This window comes from Ambystoma mexicanum, chromosome 2p (assembly GCF_040938575.1).
Source record: "Ambystoma mexicanum isolate Mex_15411 chromosome 2p, UKY_AmexF1_1, whole genome shotgun sequence".
NCBI classification, from domain to species: Eukaryota; Metazoa; Chordata; class Amphibia; order Caudata; family Ambystomatidae; genus Ambystoma; species Ambystoma mexicanum.
In genome coordinates, this window is record NC_090923.1 from 717,794,478 (window position 1) to 717,815,440 (window position 20,963).

Here is a 20,963-nt window from a genome sequence, read left to right on the forward strand (position 1 = left end):
CCTCTGCAACATTCATGTAGCCTATTGTAATATACACAGATTTCCCAGGTTTTTCTAGCCCAAAACCTTTTTCCCCCTCACCCCCTCGTTATAGTCATTGAGACTGCAGAGAAAGACGGGGACATTTAAAAGCAAAACCGGTGAACTGAAATCATGAGAACCAGAGAGCCAGAAACTGGAGAGGCACCTGACTTGTGCTGACACTGTGAAGGACACTGATGGCAAGTGGGCTGCAGAGCGCAATGCAGAGGCCAACGCACATGGTGTCCAGACGATCCAGACCGCCAGAAGTTTGCCACTTTTCGACTACAGGCAAACAGAGCTGTCAGAGGAAGGTGAAGCGCGACGTGAGCATCTTGCCAGAGGCAAGACCAGTCAATGAACCCAGAGCACAGACTCTGGGGAAACGTGAGGAATGTTGAAGATGCCATCCACGCCCGGTAAGCCCAGAGAGAGTGAGCGGGTAATCAGGGTGCGTGTACAGCATACTATGCTAGCGAGCCAGAGAGTGAATATTACTGATACGAAAATTGTTGAAGGAACAAGCCTAAGTGAAGGCAGCAAATAATAAAAATACGAACATTTTTGAGAGAAAGAGCCTAAGTAAAAGCAGTGCAAGCATTTCTGACATGAACATTGTTGAGAGGAAGAACCTGAACAAAGACAGTGAAATAATTGCAAGTACGAACAGTGTTAAAGGCAAAAGCCTAGACAAAGGCGATGAAGTAAGAAAGTGTTTCTGACCCTATATTGAAACATTGTTGTAAGCTGGAAAAAAGAGAAAGTGAAGCAAAAAGTCGAGAAGCCCTAGCAGGCGAGTTAACCATGGATAACAAGGATATAGGATAAATAGGGAAGGTTCATTCCGCTTTTACAGGAACAAGACCCTGGCAGGAGAGAGTATACCAGGGAAAGGAAGAAGGATTGAGAGAGCCCATGGCGTCAACAACCCAGGAGAAAGATTCATGCCCCTTTAAATTAAACCAAAGAAACAAAGTAGAAAGAGCAGAACCTTATCCCTTTAAGAAACCAAAGTCTCACGAGAAGAAACTAAACAGTTCAACCCTGGCAAGGAGGTAAACCAGGGGTCGAAAGATAAGTGAAGAAAGCTAATGTTTTGGAATATCGACACTGGTGGGCAGTCATACCCCTTGAAAGAGGAACAAGAGAAAACAATTAAGATAACCATGAAGATTGTCGATTCAGTGAAGATTAAAGGGGTTCAAAGGTGGAGTTGCCCCACCACAAAATCCCTCGTTAAAACTGTGAAATAACGTGAATGAGAAGAATTCTTCAAGGAGAGAGCCATCTGCTTTGAAAACATTGGAACGCTTTTGGCTGCATGAGAAGTACCAGAGTGATTGATTGCAAGTAATCGGCAGAAACCTAGGTGAAGGGGAAAACCCCTGTTTCCTGGTGGAACAGTATTTCCTTTTTCCTTTTGTGCATCTTAGAACTATACGTTTTGAACTTTAAGAGCAAGCTATAGGTTCATAGCTCGAACAAAACCCCACTTGCACCTTGTATTCAATTTAGCATGTAAGGGTCAGTTTAGTGGTTTGACACAGAACGGAGGACGCTTTATTTGAACTTCCTGACACATTCATTAGCATTCTTGTGGCAGGGAAACCACTCATAGACCGAGGGATGGGTAGGATTGCCCCAACACCCCTTATTATCTTGACAAAAGCGTTATTTCAAACACAAAAGTTAATATTGTGTCCAACTCTTACTACTGACTTCTCACACAACTCATTTATTTGGCACTTAGTACCATGCTAAATGCGGGACAGTGGCATTGATCCTGAGCAGTTAGAAAAGGGACATGAGAAGGAGGTGGGTAAGGTTAGGGAACATAGACATGGTATACAGTCATCACAGCAAATGTATTCCCTTCCTGTGCATGCGCTTACTTTGACATTTCTAATACAAGTATCGATCAGGTGAGACTGATGAGGTAAACTGGAAAAAAGCATGGTTTTCAATGCATTTCTGAACTTAAGGTGATTTGGTTCCAGTCTAAGATGACTGGGTTGATAGTTCCTTAGGAGTGGGACTATGACGGTAACATTTTGCCACTCTTTTCCACTAGAATACGGTTTGATATATCAGACTGACATATTTCTAATTTAGATGGGGCCAATGCTCCAGACCACCTTGCGTGTGATGCAGAGAGCTTTGAATTTATTTCTCTGCTGGGTAGGGAGCCAATGGAGACCTTTGAGGGCTGGAGTTACGTACTTTTTCATTGGGGAAGCATGAGGCAAGTGTCTCTATTGTGAAAGAGTTGGATTGTCTGAATGTCTTACTTGGACAATCCATTATAGAGGATGTTGCAGTAGTACATTTTTGGTAGAACTAGTGTATTTAAAAGCTCATGTGTGCCTCAAATGGAGAATTGGCAAACATTTCCTGAGGACATGAATCACAAAGTACCATTCTGGCTAGATCTTTAATCCAAGGGCTAAGTGATCTATTGTCATCAAATAACATCACCTGGTTCTTGAAAGGTGACCGTGAGATGTGTGGCTTACCTAGTGAAAGGGGCCAAGTAAACACTTCAGTGGTGTGGCCCCAAAAGAAGAGCTCTATCTTAGAACCTTTGAAGAAGAGAGCATGTATTCATCCATTTCTGGATGTTCGAGACAGTTTGTCAGGTCTGCTTGAGATATGTCGGAGCCTTCCAAATTGCGATTTCATCCACACATAGGTAAAAAGTCAGGTTTAAGGATTCCAAACCGAGGCCAGGGGTAGGGTCAGACTGGGACAGAAAATTGGCTTGAAAAGCAATGGATAAGTGGCCCACAGTCACAAGCGGTAATGTGTTCCTTTTGTAACACTGTTTAAGTAGTACTGAAGAGTTATGTTTTGGGTCAAATGTTTTGCAAATTGTGCATTTTTTTAAAGAATATTTGGAAAGTAACATTGGTCAAAACGACTAGCTGCACAGTAAGGTAACACATCAATTTTGGCTAAAAACTGGCCCACAGTAAAGTGTTGAGCCTGCACTTCATGCATTGCCCTATGAATCAATCCAAACCTGGACAGTGGTTTGAGGTATTTATGAAAGAATAAAGGTGAAAGGGAGGAGCCTTGGTGTGCTCCTAAGATCTAAGCGAGATGGGCTTAAAGTAACTTTCAGAATTTGACCTGAGTAGATGCATCAGAAAGGAAGGAAGCATACCAACTTAAGGCTTGACACTGTATGCCCCCAAACTGCTTTAGACGTAACAATAGAATACTGTGGTGCACTGTACCTTAAGGACCTGAGCGATCTAGAATGAACAGTACTGCTGACCTTTCTTTCTTTAACATACTTGTTTCTAAGTGTCACATCACACGATATATCTGGGGCATACTATCATGATATGTCTTCAGAGAATCCAAGTGGCCAGGCTAGTACTGGGTATATGGCTTGATGGATGTCCTGTATGTTTTAATGCATTCTTTCTAGGGAATGCACGCTTGCCAATGCAGCACCTGTGGTATCTAGAGTAATTTGCCTTTGGGGGGTGGGCAATATCTATAAACTAACTGTGGTCCAGGCCACATGCATTTTGCTGACATTAATCCTTGGATTTCAGCTATTGGGCTGAGATGCAGTTTTTCCAGTCAGTCCAAAAAAACACATTACCCCCACAGATCCCCTTGCGTCAGTCTGCAAAAGGAAATGTTGCTTAGCCATCAGTTGTCTCTGTCTTACTCCGAAAACAACCCTGTATTCTCTTTGTCGCATTCTCGTACTGGGGTGACGTCATAGGTATATATAATCAGACCCGCCAGGAACATTTTCCCTCTGTTCCTTTATTCCACAGCAGTGCTAGCAATCTTTGCGCTCACTTGACATATTTTTGAATTGATTTAGCATGTCATCCATCTAAATCCATCTTGAAAGCCTGAAAGGATTGCCAATCAATGTCAGTGAAGGCACTCCCTGTTTCTTTTTTTCTTGCAGAATTCCATGATGCAGAGAAGCATAGGCCCTGTCAGCTGATGACCCATGAAGCAGTTGGGGGGATCGAGTGTCCATATTATTTATGGCCACTGCTAAAAATACTGAGCAGTCTTCCAAACATTAATCAACAAAGTCTCTGACACAGAGGTCACCTCCTTCAGACCACCATTCTAGGTTAGAGGAAAGGGAAAAAAAGAAAATAAGACTTCACCACCAGAAGTGGTTCTTCGTCCTGCATTGCCTTTGGCATCTTCTAAGAGACTTAAGGTACACAACTTGATCGGAAGAATCCGAAAAGCAAAGCTAGAAGCTCACATGTCCCACTTCGAATTCCACTTTGGAAGAGTTAGGCTTTTTACAGGAATCGATACTAAAAGAATCTTTGACCTGGCTCCGGAAGGACCGAAAAGATCTCTGCTGCTCCAAGATGACCAATCTGGGGGAAAGCTCCCGATCCTTCCACATTACTGAGCAGGGGCGCAGGGCTCTAAAATTGGCAGTGTTGAATATAGCCCCTTTGCTATCTGCACCAATGGCTTTGGAGCCATGAACTGTAGCACAATGCCATTGAAGCAAATGTACTCCACTCTCTATGGCACCAGTCTTTTCGGAGCCGGCACTGGTGGTGTTGGAGCGGGCAAACCTCTGATCGGAGGCCATCAGCAGAACTGTTCAGTGGCTCATGATTTTGGTGGAACCAGTTATGGATCCGTTGGAATTAAATGTGGATCCATCGCACCGGAATTATTCCATGTATTGCTCAATGCAGTGACCCTCAATTTAAGAGATTATGTAACATTTTTGTAGGTATCTAAAAAGAGCAGGAAGAAGTACCATCAGGCCTTGAGCTCTTAATCAGGTATGCCTAGAACTCCAATGCCAGAAGTACTGCTAGCTAACCAGTCTGATGTCTATAACAATTTTAAAAAGATCTACAGGAAGTAAGTGATCTAGACAGCTCTGCTTATTTGGGCATTGTACAAGACCCTATAACTGTTCTAAGGCCTAATATTTGGCTCCTACAGATAAGTGGTATCTGGAGCCATCTAGACTTTTAATTTAGTGTTGACACCACAGGAAATACCTGTGCCATACCATTACTGACATTTTCAAACCAGAAGTCCCAAAGGTTCCTTTCTTTCTCTTCAGTGGAGCCTTTGCAAATAAAGCCTCTTTGGATAAGACTTTTGTCCACTGCAATTGTGGATAAGGACTTTGTGCAGAAACATAGCGCTGGTGTGGGAGGCCCTCACTTTGTCACTTCATCCCTCCACAGACAGCCTTGTAATTCAGATTCCGACTGCTGGCACTTAAGTTACAGCTTTTTTCTCTGTTCCCCCGGACAGAATCCAAAAAGCTAGAGGCATAAGGTTGCACAGGGTTTGTTTCTGGAATCCTGGCCTATAGGACTGTAAGTGCATTGTGCACTCTAGCGAGATATACTCATTCTCTTTGGGAGGCAGCAGAAGCTGCAGGCTCACATTAACCCCCTGAAATTCAGGGTTCCTACACACAACTAGTACAGGATGGCAAAGACACTGTGAGGAGCATCCTGTAGGTTTGCTTAAACACTACAAGACTGCTTAAAGGTCCATGTGCACAGCTGTAGTCTTCCTGAGGTACTCCTGGATATCCACCACCAACTTTACGCATGAGATACAGTACCATGCTGTTTGAGAGTCTGGTCCTGATCTCTTTGGCACATAGGGAAATGAAAGACTGAGGCAGGCAGCTTGGTTGTTAGGTCTTTCGACATCAACAAATCCTACTGCTTTTGGAAGGAGAAGGTTTAGACCATCTTCTTTTTTTCCTAAAGGGAGAGCACTTCAGAACCTTAAAGCTTTAAATTGTTAACTTACTGATTCACAAGTATCCAGAGGCGGGCAGGAATCAACTCCCCAAGGAGGCATGACAGCCAATTACAAGAGATATATAAGGGTCCTGCAGCTAATAGACTAAGGTTACTGCCTGTCTTTATCAACCCCCTCTTAAAGGTCCCCTGTCTTTGCCTCCCTTGTAACTGCTCCTATCAGAAGAAATAGCTCGGCTTTGGTGAAGGGAAAGGTGGAGCTTGTTTCATCAGAGGAATTCTGGCAGAGGAATTCAGGAGATGTTGGTATTCCCATTAATTCCTGTTTCCAAAGAATGATTGCGTACTCAGACCCATCTCAGACCTGTGACTCCTCAACAAGCTCCTCCAAAGGATCGATTGAAGGTCACCTTGGCACAGATCCTACATGCCTTGGAACATCAGGACTGATTTGGAGGACTTTCAGGTCCCTTTCCTCTCCAAACATTGGAAGTTCCTTCGTTTTGTGGTGGGAGGCACTCACTACCGGTTTGCAATGCTGCCATTTTGCCTCACTTCGGGCCTAAGAGTATTCACAATAGTAATGGCTGCATTGTTTGCACATCTGTACAGGAAGAAATTGCACTTCTTTCCATACCTTGACAGCTAGCTCAAACTTGCCGGATCGGAAAAGGGGGCTTTATAAGGCGTAGGGAAAACATGCAATCTTCTGCAAAGTGTAGGTCTGTCAACCTAAAGAATTCCTTTCTGTCCCCCTTAAAACGCTTACGGATTATAGGGGCAGTTCTGGATACAGAGTGAGGCTTGATCTTTCCATCAGTGTGGCAAGCATTCAAACCACTGTACCAGTCTTCCAGCCGAAATTGGGACACATGGCTGCAGTTTTCTTAGGGATGTTGGCACTCATGGCATCCTGCACTTTCATGTTCTCAGAAGCAAGACTGCAGTTACGGCTGCTACAAGGGTACTTAAGAAGCCAGTGGTCCAAATTCAGCAGGGATATAGGGGACGTTATCCAGGTACCCCTGCGCCCTCAGATCTCCCAGGTTCCTTCATGGGGCTCCTTCCAGCACGTGTCTGGCCTTCACAATAGTCATGGATGCATCCTTGAGAGGGCGTGTAGTAAACCTACAGAGTAGGGATGTAACGGCATTACGGTATACGGTTAAAGATACCGTGAACCACTTAATTGAACAATAATAACCGTCACATTGTTTATACCGGTATACCGTTCATACCGTTAAGTGTGCTTTTCAATCTGATTTGGAAAGGCTGCAGTAAGCAAGTGCTGCGCAGTCTTGGTCTTGCACTGTTGAATGTGCCGTCTGCCAAGTAGTTTCAGTTGGAGCAGTTTTTAATGCCATTCCATAAACCACACGTGCCTGACACAAAATCAATAGGAAGAATAAATACAGTGCCAAGAAGGAAAAGGGTTTACTTTGGGTTGGCGGTTTGGGGTTTATATATTTATAATGGATAATGTTTTCTAAACATATGACAATGGGGGATTTCCCTGGTTCCATCATTGAATTTACATATAATAAGTCACAGTGCGAAATTTACTCATCTCTGTGGGTATTCCCTGCTGCCATACCAAAGTGTAACATGTCCGTGATTACTGAACACCTTTTGGCCCACAAGTAAACTAAAGGCTGTAACGTAAAGAGAGAGTGCGTGTGTGTGTGTATGCGCACAAGCGTATACTACCATCAGACTCCATTGATCTGTGGCATGCAGGTTATCAAGATGGCAACATGTTCATCTTCACCAGTAGCCAGTGGGAGGGCTAAAAGCCGAAATGACCACTTAAGAAAAGCTATTCAGTTTGCTTTGCCAGTCGCAGCAGGGCTCCCCTCCCTGCCCCGTCTCCTCTCCACACGTGTTTTTGTGTTTGGTGGAAGCAAGGGGTGGCATTTCAGTGGAAAGTATCTTGAAAAGCCCAATTCTGGCCCTGGGTTCCTGGTTTTGTTTGTGATGATAAATCTGACAATTTATGACCTTTTAGAAAATATTTGTTGAGATTAGTTAACTCCACCTGCTATACCGCGATAACCATGATATACCGTCATTTGGCAAGAAGGTTATTGTACCGTCCTAAAACTAATACCGTGACACCCCTACTACAGAGTGGCCTGTGTAACGGCCCGGATTGGTCCATCCACATCAATTTACTGCAACTCTGGGCAGTTCATTTGGCATTGCGAATCTTCTTGCCATCAATCGGAGGTTAGACTGTCCAGGTCCTCACAAACATCACTGCCAACATGCTTTACATCAACAAGATGGGCAGTGTGGGGATAACTGAAGTTGTGCAAGGAGGTCATACTCCTTTTGCTTTTTGGTGCTCCAGAACAAGGTGACGCTGATGGCATCACACCTCACCAGCAATCTGAACACTGGTGCGGATGCGCTGATAGTTCATGCAAGGGGGCTTTGTGAGCGATGCATTAGTGATTGAGTTAGACCTGGTGTACATGGTCTCCCCTCCTCCCCCACACATTTTCCCACTGATTCATTTGGTGCTGAGGAAGTGTATGTGGAGCGAAACAATCATGACCGTGATCACACTGGACAGGGCAAGAACGACCTGATACCCAGTCGTGCTGAACATGATGTGCCCTCCTTGGAAGATAGTTTGAGAAAGAGCTACTGACCCAGTCATACAAAGGATGCTTCACTTCAGCGCTAGGAATCTTAATGTTCATGCCTGGCATTTGAGATGTTGAGGAACAAGGAGGTTCTTGCTGTGGTACTGTGTGAGGTGCCTATTCACCAAGTTTCTCTGCTTCTGGCTGGCGAAAGTTTGAAAGTTGGTCCAAGGGCAGGGAGTTAGACCCATTTTGTGAACTCCACTGGCACATATTTGGAGATTATACGTTCCTTGGCTGTGTTGGGCTGAAATGTAAATAATCTGGAAGAGTATGTAGCAGCCTTTTCTATTTCCAAAAGGACTCCTGAGCAAGTGCCATACTTTTAAGTATCTATAGTCGTTCAGTTTCAGGTAAGGACTTGTTCATTCTGTCACACAAGGGAATGCGAACATTTAACACAGTTAAAGGGTTGGTGGCCGGACATGAAAGCTATGATTAACTGGACACAGAAGTGAGTTAATGCTAATGAAGAGTGTGAACCTGGGATTTGCACTTGAATATTGAGAGGACTCGAAGTCCTGGTAGGAGAGAAAACCAGGCACTCAGCGAGTCTGGGACCTGCACACAAGTGAAAAGACAAAAAGCCCTGGCAGGAGAGTAAACATACAGTCAGTCTGGGACCCGCACCCAAGTAGAAAAATAAAACCCTGACTGGAGAGTAAACCAGCGATTGGAGAAACAGGGCAGAGACCCCTAGGAAGTGCTGAGAAAGCAGGCGAAGAAGCCCTTCCCCCACACCCTTTTTTGAATTGGGGCCCAAAAGGGCAGAACCATACCCCTTTCTGAAAAAGGCATAAGGGGCCCAGAGAAAGAACTATAGTGTGTTGTGGGATTGGAGAAAACTCAAGGGAAGAGCCATCTCCATTTGGATTGTGGAATAACCAGAAAGGCTTTGGGGAAGGGAAGGCCCTTCTCCAGTGGAACTTTATTTATTTTTCTTTTCTGTACTATAACGATTTAAAATTTTGATGTTTCGACGGAAGCAGCAGGTGGTCAGCCAAGAGACATTCCCATTTCACGTTATAGATTGAGTTTAGTGAGGGAGGGTCAGCTTAGAATTTTGGACTCAGGACAGAGAACTCCTTTTTGCTTTCAGCATCCTGACACAGACGTTCCTTAGTTTTGTTGAGGCAGGGAAAACTCTTAGAGTCTCGCATAGGTAGGATTTCTGCAAACCCTCTTTTTCTTTTGATAATAAAAGTCTTTGATAAACATGGAAAGTGCCACTGTGTCAGTCTTACTCTTGATTCCTCACAGTAAGTAAGTTGTTCTTTTGGCTGATATGCAATTTCTCCAAGCGGCCATCACCTTTCCATCTCACTCTCTGCAGGTTCTATATTTGTTACCCGTGTTTTTGCTGCTTCCCAAACATTGCTTTGCCCTGTTTCAGCAAGCATTCCTCCCAAATGTCATTCCTCGCAATGCTGCCTATTTATGTTCCATCTTTGGGATACACTCCCCTTCAAACATCTCATTCCTTGCATCCTACCATGTCTCCTCCACTGCATGGAATTAATGGCAGGTTCACTCAAGGCAAGCCGCACAATGCCTTGCAAACCTTACCCACTCCTCTGGCCCTGAACCAACCTGTGCCCTCTGGACATGTGCAGTTTTATTGTTGAGAGGCATTCATCCTTTGTAATGTTTGAGGAGGCCAATTTTGTGGGTGTGATTTTGCAGTCCGCATACCCAACATGCTCACTGCTTTGTAATCTCTTGATAGTAATGAAAAAAGGGATAGCATAAATAGGCATTTAATGTACTCTTAATAAATGTTCCCCTTTCCTTCATATGGACATAGATCTATTACGAATTATAAAAGTTCACTGAATAGGTAAATTGGTAATGCCTCGCTTGCAGACCTGCCTCAAATTCTGACGCCTTCTGCGCTGCATGTTCCACAATCGTCCGCTTCCCAGAGTCTATAATATCCTTGTTATGGAATAAAGGGGATCACTTTGTATAGATGAGAACTCATGAACCCAGACCAATTTCCTTCAACTCTAAGGTTCATCGCTGTTTGTGGGCCCAGAGGTGTCTTGCCCATTTCTGTGACTTTGGCAGTTCTGTTAAAACTTAGTGGTAGAGTTTAGTAGTTTTCACCAGAATAGGAGTTTTTTTCAGGAGAAGCCGGCCCGTATTAATGGGAAACTCTGGGTGGCCATGTTGGGGGGGAAACAAAGCAAGGTGTCTGCCTCTTCCTGATAAATTCTAGGTATGTGCATTGTCTCAACTGTAGACCTGTTAACCTAAAGTTGCTAGACCCATCCAGATCAGATGAGTGTCTGAAGTGTAGTAAGGCACCTTCTACTTTTGACATGGACTTGTGATGTGATTTCCAAATTCTGGGTGGATCCTCGAAGATCATTGAAAGACCTTAGATGAGTGGATGTTTCACATTCACCCAGGGATGTTTACCACAATGGTTTCTAAACGATCAGGCTCTGACTACAAAGTTTATTACACAGGCAATATTATTGATTAGACGCATGATTATAATACACTGCATGGAACGCAGGCCCCTTCGACAAGTAGACTTGATGAAAGACATGGTCAACGTTTATGCGTACAAAATGGATTAGTGTAACCTGTTGCATAAACATGCCAGACCCAAGAGTATACAGGAACCTTTTCAAGATTTGTTGAGCATCTTACCGAACAGAGAAGTCATCTGAAAATGGAGATGAAGAACAATGAATGTAATTTGTCATTTTTGTAGATTTTCAAATTCATGGGGTTGAAGTTTTATAAATGATATAATATTCAGCCTTGCCAGATGTTAGACATGTCATGAAGCTGAGAGGGTTTTAGTTGAGGTTTGGGGTTACGGTTCCACTGACCAGAAAATATTGGTTGATATATAAATGTCCTATTAGATGTTGTAATTCCTGAGACTAATAGTCAATAAAAACATTTCAAAAAATCCGGTATAAGAGACTTGTCAAGTATGGCCGTAAGGAAAGCTCAAATTATTTTTTTGCATGTGATGCAATGCTTTTTCTCAATGTCTGTGTGCTTTGCACCTTTCGTGCTTTGTATCTCTATCCATCCTGTATTTTTTCCCTTTCATCATTCTCCTTTGCTCGTGTTGCTGCTATCTGGTATGCCCATGTACCACTTCCCGATTTTTGATTTTCTCCACAGTTTCTCCTTTGCTCATCTCCATTGATCTTTTCTGCCTTTTCTCCCTCGCTGTTATTTCCTGGCTCCGCACCATCCTCTCTCCCTGCTGTGCAGGCCTCCTTTTGGTTTTTGCCTTTACACCTTTTACTTCTGTCCTTCCATTGCTGTCTTTTCTCCTTGTAGGCTCAGGATGACCTGGTTCTGCTGGCTGCGATGCCTCTGGCTGTCCTTGAGTCTGCCCTATGCTTCTGGATATCCTGTCACTCTCTCTGTACTGCTTATTTGCACAACCCCAACCCTGTGCCCTTCTTTCCCCTCAGCACTCCCCCTAATTACCCTGTTTGTGCCAGCCCTCGTTTAGATCAGTGTGCACTGCACCTTTTACTTACAGCCTTTAAGAGTTTGCATCCGAGACTGTTCAGGACTCAGGAGGTTACAACCTTGTGGTGCGGGGCGGTGCTTTGGATCTCTCAGCTTGCAAGTTGCAAGGGGTTGCTCCTGTATTGAGGATTATTTTACCCCAGAAATGTGCTAATAGTTTGATGTTGTCTCATCTGACAGGCCAGAGGGAAAGCAGTCTCTCACTTGCAGAAATGATGCATATGTGAAGCTGTGAAAGCTCTTCTCTTGATTCAGCAATGTGCAACTGTGAGACTGACGTGTTCTTCTTCTTTCCAGTACAATTTTGAAAACCTAAATTGTATTGCTACTTTCTAGGAAATCTTTTGCTCATCCAGTATAATACTGTTTCAGTGCAGGGCACCTGTTGACTCTTGTAGGGCATAGACAAAACAGGGTGCAGACCCGGTGTGATTTAGTTTCTAGAGCAAGGTACTGGCCCCAGTCTACATGGACTGATTCTTGTTTTAGTGGTTCTGAAAAGAGACTTCAGAGATTGCTTTGCTTTTTTGAGGTATGTGTGGGCTGTATGTGAAGAACCGTTTTGTAATGTTTTTACCTTAACAAAACAAAACATATTCATGAGCCTGGTGCAAACAATGAAGCTTCTGCGACTTCGACGGAATCTAGTGAAGCTGTCACTTTACCGTCACTTCACCAACACCCTGATATTTGCAGTCATAGGTAAGTGAATCCCTTGAAACAGGAGCCAAAGTGGAGTGGTGGTCAAGGGTCCACTGTTGAGAGAGGAATTTAAGGGAAGGAACACATATAAATAGAATGGGTAAGTGTTAAGGGCTATGCGGGTGGGAGGCATTTGGAACTGGACCGATCTCTCCTATATTAATAAAGAAGGTGCTGTGGTCCTCTTGTGAAGCTAATCTTTATTAATCCCTTGTGCAACTTATATTCACAGCACGCCTTCTGTATTTAAAGATCAAAATCACTCTGCAGGTGTTTATTATTTGAATTTCTCAAGTTGGAGCAAACACATATCTCAGATAAACGCCATGACTGCACTTTGGTATTTGCTTTACTGATTGGTTATTGTGGCTTATGAAAGGGCTGCCAAATGTATGTTTATATAGCCTCTGTAAACCATGTTAATGTGGGTATTATTTAAGAATATATTCACTTTTTTTGGGTAGAAACATGCCTTAAATACAGAAGGATGGTTCGTCGGAAGGGTGGCAGACACTTTGCCGTCTCTAAAATCCAGGCACTAGCAGACTTGCTGGAAGAAGCTTGAATGTGTGTGCTGTTATCAGGAAGCAACCAATGACACTGTTCATTTCCTCCACAGCCTCTGTGATCTTCATCCTGTGGTCATCAAAGACATTTAGAATATCTTCTTGCCAGTCGGTGAGTAGTGTTCCTGATCAGCAAATCATTTGGGAGTAATGTAATAAACTGATGTTCTGATAAGCACTAACGACACATCTTCTTATCTTGGCTTTTGCATGTGGTTTGTAAATTAAGTTCTGTATCCAAATGTGGCAACATAGATACACATTCTACTGGGTGCCAGGCATGCACATTTCTTCCCATGGTGCCAATGGTTGAAGGTCACCATCTCGAACAGATTTTCCCCTGGGCTTCAATGCCATCTCCCTACTGACAAAATTCTCTGCACTACCACCAGATTCTGTTTGCCATGACTTTCAATCATCTGGCAGAAAGGGACCATATACAGTTAAGCTTCACCAACAGTTCTTCTCACTGGTGGATGCTTCCCTGTCTGCTCCGGTCTGCTTTACCAGGCTAGAAATGTCTGCGATCTTTGAGACGATTCAGTATGTGGTTCTAGTCCCATGGAAGCTTCCCTGTGAATTACACAATGGGACGTGAAGAGGAGGTGAAATGGTTGGTGTACCCTCGTTCTTTGAAGAACAAGGCATTTGTTGTGGTTCTAGTAGGTATTCTCCTTCTGTCTGTTTCAGCTTGATCACAAGCTTTTCCAGCAGTACTAGCATATGTACTACGGATGTCCAAGGTGGATGAAAACCCTGGTCTCAGAAGACATTAGAATGTTCACACAAATCACAGAAATCCAACTGGACTTTTAAAAAGACACTTGCGCTTCAGGAACACAAATACTCCCCCATCCAACCCTCCAAAAGTCACCCTCCAAAAGTTCCAAGGTTAAGTGTATGAGCTCATAAGAAACAGAGGGCTGATCTTATCCTCTGGTGGTAAGTCACACATCAAGAGAGATTGGAGAACTTGCCAGAGGCAGTCCAGTTCAAGAGGTACACTCGCCCAAACCCCTGGAAGGGAACTTGCAGAGGAAGTGTTGTCACACAGTGAATTTTATGATTCTGTTTTGGATACGCCTGCTCAGCACGAGATCCCTGCACACATGGACCAACAGAACAAATCCCCAGAGGTGAACCGTAGGAGATCCAGAAGAATAAATGCATTCAGAGTTGTTCCAGAGAAGAGCAGGCAGAGTGGAGCCAATGGAACAGCAGCAGATATTGTTGCAGCTGACAGCTGGATGGGCAAGGTATGCAGAAGATTACCCAGAGGTCCCTAATGTGGCCTGGGTGGGCTGGGGTCACAGGGGCCAAAGGTATGCCATAAAGATAATCAAAAAGTGTAGTGGAATTGCAAACAAGCAAAAAGACATCTTACAAAGCCAAAGAAGTTGGACCGTTTAACAGCACACAGAGAGAGGGGGGTCCAAGTTCAGCTTGAAAAAATGGTGAACCTGGTTATCATTTTGTGGTGGGTACACTTAAGCTATTCTGTCCAATGGTTTTTAGGCACAAATGATGTCCTCGGGACAGAGTCTACCAACATCTTTGAACTTCCTGCAATTGACAACCATCAGGGTACAAATGAAAAAGTAACAACTGAATTAACCAATCCACAGGAAGTAAAGAGAAAGGAGTGCCGATATTGTAGTGGGGCATATCTTGCCTAGTGAATAGATTCTCTTGGGCAGGAGACCATTTCTGTCCTTGGAACACCAGTTGGGCATTGGAAGCAGTGGGTTGCATTTTAGAAAATCCTTAATTTTGATTCGATGTTATTGAACTGTCATTGATTGAACTATTCTAATAGAAGATTAGCTACGATCCACAAAGTAGGATTGGTCGATTAAAAGCAGAGATTTCATAATTGTAAGCGTTAAACGCAGAGAAACTCCAGTGGAGGGGATACAAGGTGCCTTAAAGTGCAAATCATTGGCCTTACTAAGCTGAAGATTTGCACCTGGAATAGTGAGCTATTGAAGTTTGGGAGGGATGCAGAGAGCAGATCAAGGCAAGGTCCCCACACTGACTAGGTTATGCAGAAAACGTACTTGCTTGAAAGCCAGTGACATTTCAATGTAATAATTGTCCTGGTTAAACCAGCATTGGAATAGAGCTGGTAAAGTTTGAAGCACTTAGGGAAACCATGTGAGGGCATCCGTATCCTCTCCTAACCACCTTTTTTCTTCCCTCTTTTACTTGTCTGCTGTATTTGAATTACTTATCCACACTGCCAGAAAGTTTAACAAGCTTCACGCATCTAAACTTTCTACAGTTGCTTGCCCTATTAGTTCACCCTCACTTTCCTTATCTGTTTTTATCGTAATGTGGAATAGGTAATTTGTTTAGAAAAGGGCTGGTATAAACTGCTGGCAGGAACCCCAACCCAGACTTCAAGGCACGCACTGAATGGGCAGGCGAACTAGGCCTCGAGATCTCTGACCAACTATGGAAGAAGATGTGCTCGCATACAAACAGGGTAGCCCTTAATTTGTGCTACTGAGTCATGCAGTTTAAATTACTGAACAGATTGTATTACACTCCCCGTAAACCATCTAAGTTCACCCGCTGCAAGGTTGAGAGTGCAGACCACCTAAACATGTTCTGGACATGTCACAAATTGGGCGACTTTTGGGATGGGATCTTAAAGGCCCTCTCTGACATCACAGGTGCGGTGATCGATCCTAACCCATTGGGAATCCTGTTTGGTGTGGAGCACAGATGATACTAGACATAGGGCAAGAATTCCTAAATAAAAGTTGTATGATGGCCAAGAAATGTGTGCTCCAGAGCTGGAAGAGCCCCCGCCCCCGCCCCCAACCTTTCAGAAGTGGCTCAGCGCACTCACCTGGTCCCAAACCTATGAAGAATAATACCTTACTATGCTTCTGGCACACTCTCGCCCTAAGAACATATGGTCCGCTTTTAACAGTTACCTTGTCAATCAAGCTGAAAATGCTTCCGGAATAAACTCACCTATGACTCCGCAGGCGTTACCCTGAATGTTTTAGCATCTCACAATTGTCTGCTTATTCCTCCTGTAAGTGTGCTGCTTTCCACTATTTGAAATGTACCCTACTAGCATGTTGATTGTATATTACGCTGCGTCATGCCTGTTTGTCCTCTGCCTATAAATAAAAGTGAGAAAAAAAATGGGCTGGTGGGGTGAAAAATGCCTAGTAAAAATGTCAAGTAGCACGTTCACACTCTGTGCTTATACGTCATTTCCGTTTAGCGCGGCAAGTGAGTTTTACGTGTGTTAAACCAGCTGTTAGATGAAATGTAGCAAGTGAATGATGATTACACACCTTGAAAGCATCTTGATCCATGTTCTTTCCATACCTTTTTTTACGTGTTTGTTGCACATGAACAAAAATACCATGCTTTATCCAATTGTGTTTTTTCACAGGATTGGCATGAGGCTTGGCTCAACGAGGCGTTCTGGAGGTTTCTCTTCTCCATTCTCCTGCTAGTGATCATGTTCCTGTGGCGCCCATCTGCCAACAACCAAAGGTTTGGATCCCTCCATATCTGGCCTGCTCAGTCACGCGTCCTTACCGGCGATGCAGGGCACAGTGTTTTGCATTTTCAGCATGAAATACTCTATCAATTCCCCAGTGGCCCTGAAGCCAACACATCTCTTATACGAAAGAACTCCTTTGTGAGGGTGTTTTCAATCCAGAGGCACAGTAAGGATATTTATTGGGATTGAAATTCTGTACATTTAGTAGCTACCTATAATTACTTTAAGCAAGCATTGTGGCTTGATGGACTCAGGAGGCTGACAAGGGGTTCTAATTTTGGCTATAGACTTTTCTTAATAATTTAAAGAAAATAAACCTGTCCTTCCCTATTTCTAGAGGGGTTGTCCCTGCCTTAAAAGAAAATACTTGGGTGCTCATCAAACTGTCCATTAAAACCAAAAAGGTACTGTCCTCTATTCAAGCCAACTACTCTATCCTTGCCACTAAGAACTAAACCACCCAATGTTTTTTTTATTTGATTTTGAATGATTTATTTCGCGCACCAGACAGAGTAAACCGTAATCAGCGCAGATGATAACTAGAAAAGAGAATCCAGACGTGTAGGGACTCAACGTTATAGTTATGTTTGAATTTCTTTTATTTAAATAGAAAAGTTTTTAATTTCTTTCTGAAGAGGTCAGTGGATTCACACATCCTAATCTCTAGAGGGCGCTGATTCCAAACCTTGGGGCCAAAAGCTCCAAAGCTTCTGTCTCCTCTTGAGATACATTTGGTTGGTGGAATACAAATCAAATGTTTGTCTTCCGAGCACAAATTCCTTCTAGGATGGTATACCATAATTTCTTCAGCCAGGTAACCAAACGCTAACCCTTTCAGGCATTTATAGACCAAGCAAGCCGTTTTAAATTTAATTCCATCCTGCTCCATCCACCAGTGGACGGATCTTCGTATTGATGATACATGGTCCGGTTTGCCAAGGTTTCCTATCACTCTAACTGCCACATTTTGAGCTCTTTGGAGACAGGCAATTAGTTTTTGTGGGATACCTGCTAATAAACTATCGCAGTTATCCAGGTGGGGGTTAGTCATCACCCCCACCACAACTTCCTTGTCCTCCTGAGGAATATAGGGTAGCACATTCCGTAGTGATCGCAGTGCATAGTAAACTGATTTCACTTTTGCCCCCACATGTGTCTCACTACCTAAATCTTGCTGCCACCAACAGCCCAGGTTTTTAATCTTTTTAGAATACAGCAGTTGTTCCCCAAGAATCAATGGGAGAGGATTCCGTTTCTGGACAGCATTTTATTCTTAGGGCCAAACAGTATCACTTCAGTCTTGACTGCATTTAATTGCAAATGGTTATCCGTCATCCATTCCTTAAGTTCTTCCATACACATGTTGATCCTCTCAAAAGGGTCTTCAATTTTCTGAATTTCCATGTATAGCTGCGTATCATCCGCATATGAATGGAATCGCAAGCCATACTTCTGGAATATTTTGAAAACCGGGCAAAAATACAAGTTAAAAATAAGGGGGGATAGGGAGGAACGTTGTGGTACTCCACACTCCAACTAGACCAGTTGAGAGATAAAGCCATCCAATATTACCCTTTGACTTCTCTCTTTGAGAAAGGATTCAAACCAGTTTATCACCTGTTTAGACGCCTTTCCTACCTGCCCCATACGTTGTGCCATTATCCGATGATTCACAGTGTCAAAGGCTGCGGAGAGGTCTAACATCAACAAAACCATTGACACTCCTTTATCCGCAGCCTCTAACAGATCGTCATGCACGGCCAAGAGAGCTGACTCTGTGCCATATTTTGGGCGAAAACCTGATTGTAGATTGTCTAAGAGTTTCTCCCTTTCGACATATTCCTGGAATTGTGTACAAACCACCTTTTCCAAGATCTTTGTTGGCCATATCAGATTAGCCACTGGCCGGTAGTTCTTTACCTCGTTGACTCTTCTCCTGGTGAAACCATCCAGTCTTGGTTGATTCAGTATCAGTCTCGTGAAAAAGGTACCAAAAGTTCTAGGACCAGGAGAAATAACTCCCTTCTACGCTCTACCTGGGGAAGGGTTCAAGACTGATCCTTGATGTACTCTTGAACAGGTCTTTAAAAGTCTTTTTACTTCCTCCCAAGGATTAAAGAACACCTTGGTTAATCCTTTCTTAATTCTTCTTACTGTTGATACTCTGCTAGGGCTACTTGTTTCTTGACTACAGTGAGGATTGCTCGAGAAAAACTCTTGGTCCTTCTCTTTCTTGCAAGTTGGATTTCCTATTGAGTCCAAGGGCGTTCACACCAAAGGCACTCTTGACATTTAGGTCTCATCACCCTGTGATGAGGAAGTTTACTCTTGAGGTATTCTTTACTTTGAAAGTAGGCTTGATCTTTAGGGAGACTATCCCTGTGAGTCTCTTGCCCTTTTCCTCCTTGATTATCAGCACCAGTGTGCCAGCTTTTATATTCAAGGAATTCTGAACTCTTGCTCTTCAGGATATCACTGTGATTAGGGAGATCACTCCTGTGTAACACTTGACTTTTTATCTGACTTGTTTATTGCCCTGGATTTTACCCAGGCCTCCCGCAACTCCTGTTACCTTGATTGTGGTCGGAGTGCGTCTCTGGTTCTTCCTGGGGTCTCGGGTCGTTTTCTCGTTCAGACGCATCTTCCCCGTGTCTGTCTTCCCTGGTTACTCTTTTGGTGCTGCTACGTGGCACTGTTCGGCTTGCAGTGGACTGGGCGCAGTTTCTGGATCACTCAGTCCACCTCCAAAGGTCGTGCAACCACTGACGTCTTCACAGCGGATGTTGGAGTCGAATCCGTTCAGACTTGCAGAGAGCCTTTCCGCCTGCTGCGTGTGGTTCCCTCTCGAGGGCTGACTGCCTCCCGGTAAGACCTCTTCTCCAGATTCTAATCTCCCAGGTCGTCTCGGGACGCTAGCTTTCCTTTTTGTGATTGTAGGCCAGCTGCCTGTTCCCTGAGTCACTGAGTCCTTCTTCAATCTCTACTTATTACAGCAGTACAGCCTGGTCCACCCCTGCATAACGTCAAAGTCTCTTTCCAGTTTCTTCAAGGTCCTCTTCATGCTTCCTTCGAGCCACCTTGTTGCAGTCTTTTGGCTATTCATCTGAAGGTTATTCCTTGTTTCCCTGTATCATCTTCATCACAGTTATGTTGGATCTTACAGATGATGAAGAAACCTTACAAAAGCACACAGTAGTACTCTCAGGATGGTTAAGTGGATCATCTGGGGTCATGGGTTGTAAAGGAAATGGTTTAGAGAGGTTATTCACAGAATGGGAGTAGTTATCCCCATGATGGGAGTCTCTCCCTATGCGGTCTTCCCGCATGTTACCACCCCTGGGGAGATTTTTGGATAGCAGCTTCACATCCCTTGCCTCATAGGGAAGGGTTCCCCTCTGGGGAGAAGTGATGAGATCTTGTGAATCGTCTCAGCATAAATGTATACAGATTTGAGCTGCAATATTTGCCTTTCGTTGTGCAAAAGGACATTACATGTCCTGTGGGGTCTTAAGTATTTAATATTTCCTTCTCACTCTTGCTTAATTTTAGCAGAGAGTGAAGGGCTGAGTGTTACTGTCCAGTTAATTCACACCATCTGTAGACCTAGTGGATAAGAGCTCAGCCCCAGATAGTTCAAAAAGCACCCTGGAAAGAGCTCCTCCACCTGATTTCCCCAGGCCCATGAAAACAGGATTGGTACAATACTGCTCTTCTCAACTAGGTGTCCTTATAATTTATACTTAAAATCACTTCAGTTTCAGACATTTGTAATTAATTTCTTTTTTAATACTCTGAATGGAAACAATAACTTAGCAAATGCATGGTTTGATTTTTGTATTGATATAGCTTCATTAAAATGATTTTGTACAATTAATACATAATAATACAGGATGTATGTCAAAAGAACCAAGGGATTGGAATCGTATGATCTACTGGGAATCAATTGTTGTTTTAACACATTTTTTCAACAGCTGATTGTTATATAATTAACACAAGTTTTACAATAGATTTGATTTCTTTCACGCCAGGTATGAAAACTCAGCCCTTCTGTTAGGCCACTCTCTTACGGGTCTTTTAAAGCTCCTTGGCGGCATGCGATTGTTAGATTGCACCAGATACTACTTAGGGCCGCCCTCCAGATATTCTGTGACTTTGCGCTGTCCCTCGATTTCTTGTCCCACTTAAGCACTGTAGGCCTAAGGGGTCCTGTCACACATCAGATTTAATGTAGGCGTGCATCAGTGAT

The 20,963-nt window shown here is 43.6% G+C and overlaps 1 protein-coding gene across 3 annotated transcripts in view; it reads left to right on the plus strand.

Moving 5' to 3' along the window:
* Positions 1-20,963, plus strand: part of LOC138566710 (transmembrane protein 87A-like) — a 1,181,601-nt gene that overhangs the window by 1,033,710 nt on the left and 126,928 nt on the right. For 2 of the 3 annotated variants that reach the window (XM_069644305.1, XM_069644304.1), the window contains 3 exons: positions 12,514-12,622; positions 13,242-13,300; positions 16,604-16,707. In XM_069644305.1, the coding sequence (XP_069500406.1) occupies positions 12,514-12,622; positions 13,242-13,300; positions 16,604-16,707 (272 nt within the window). Of the gene's footprint in view, positions 1-11,722; positions 12,062-12,513; positions 12,623-13,241; positions 13,301-16,603; positions 16,708-20,963 lie in introns of those variants that run through there. The other variant, XM_069644306.1, reaches the window with a different exon arrangement.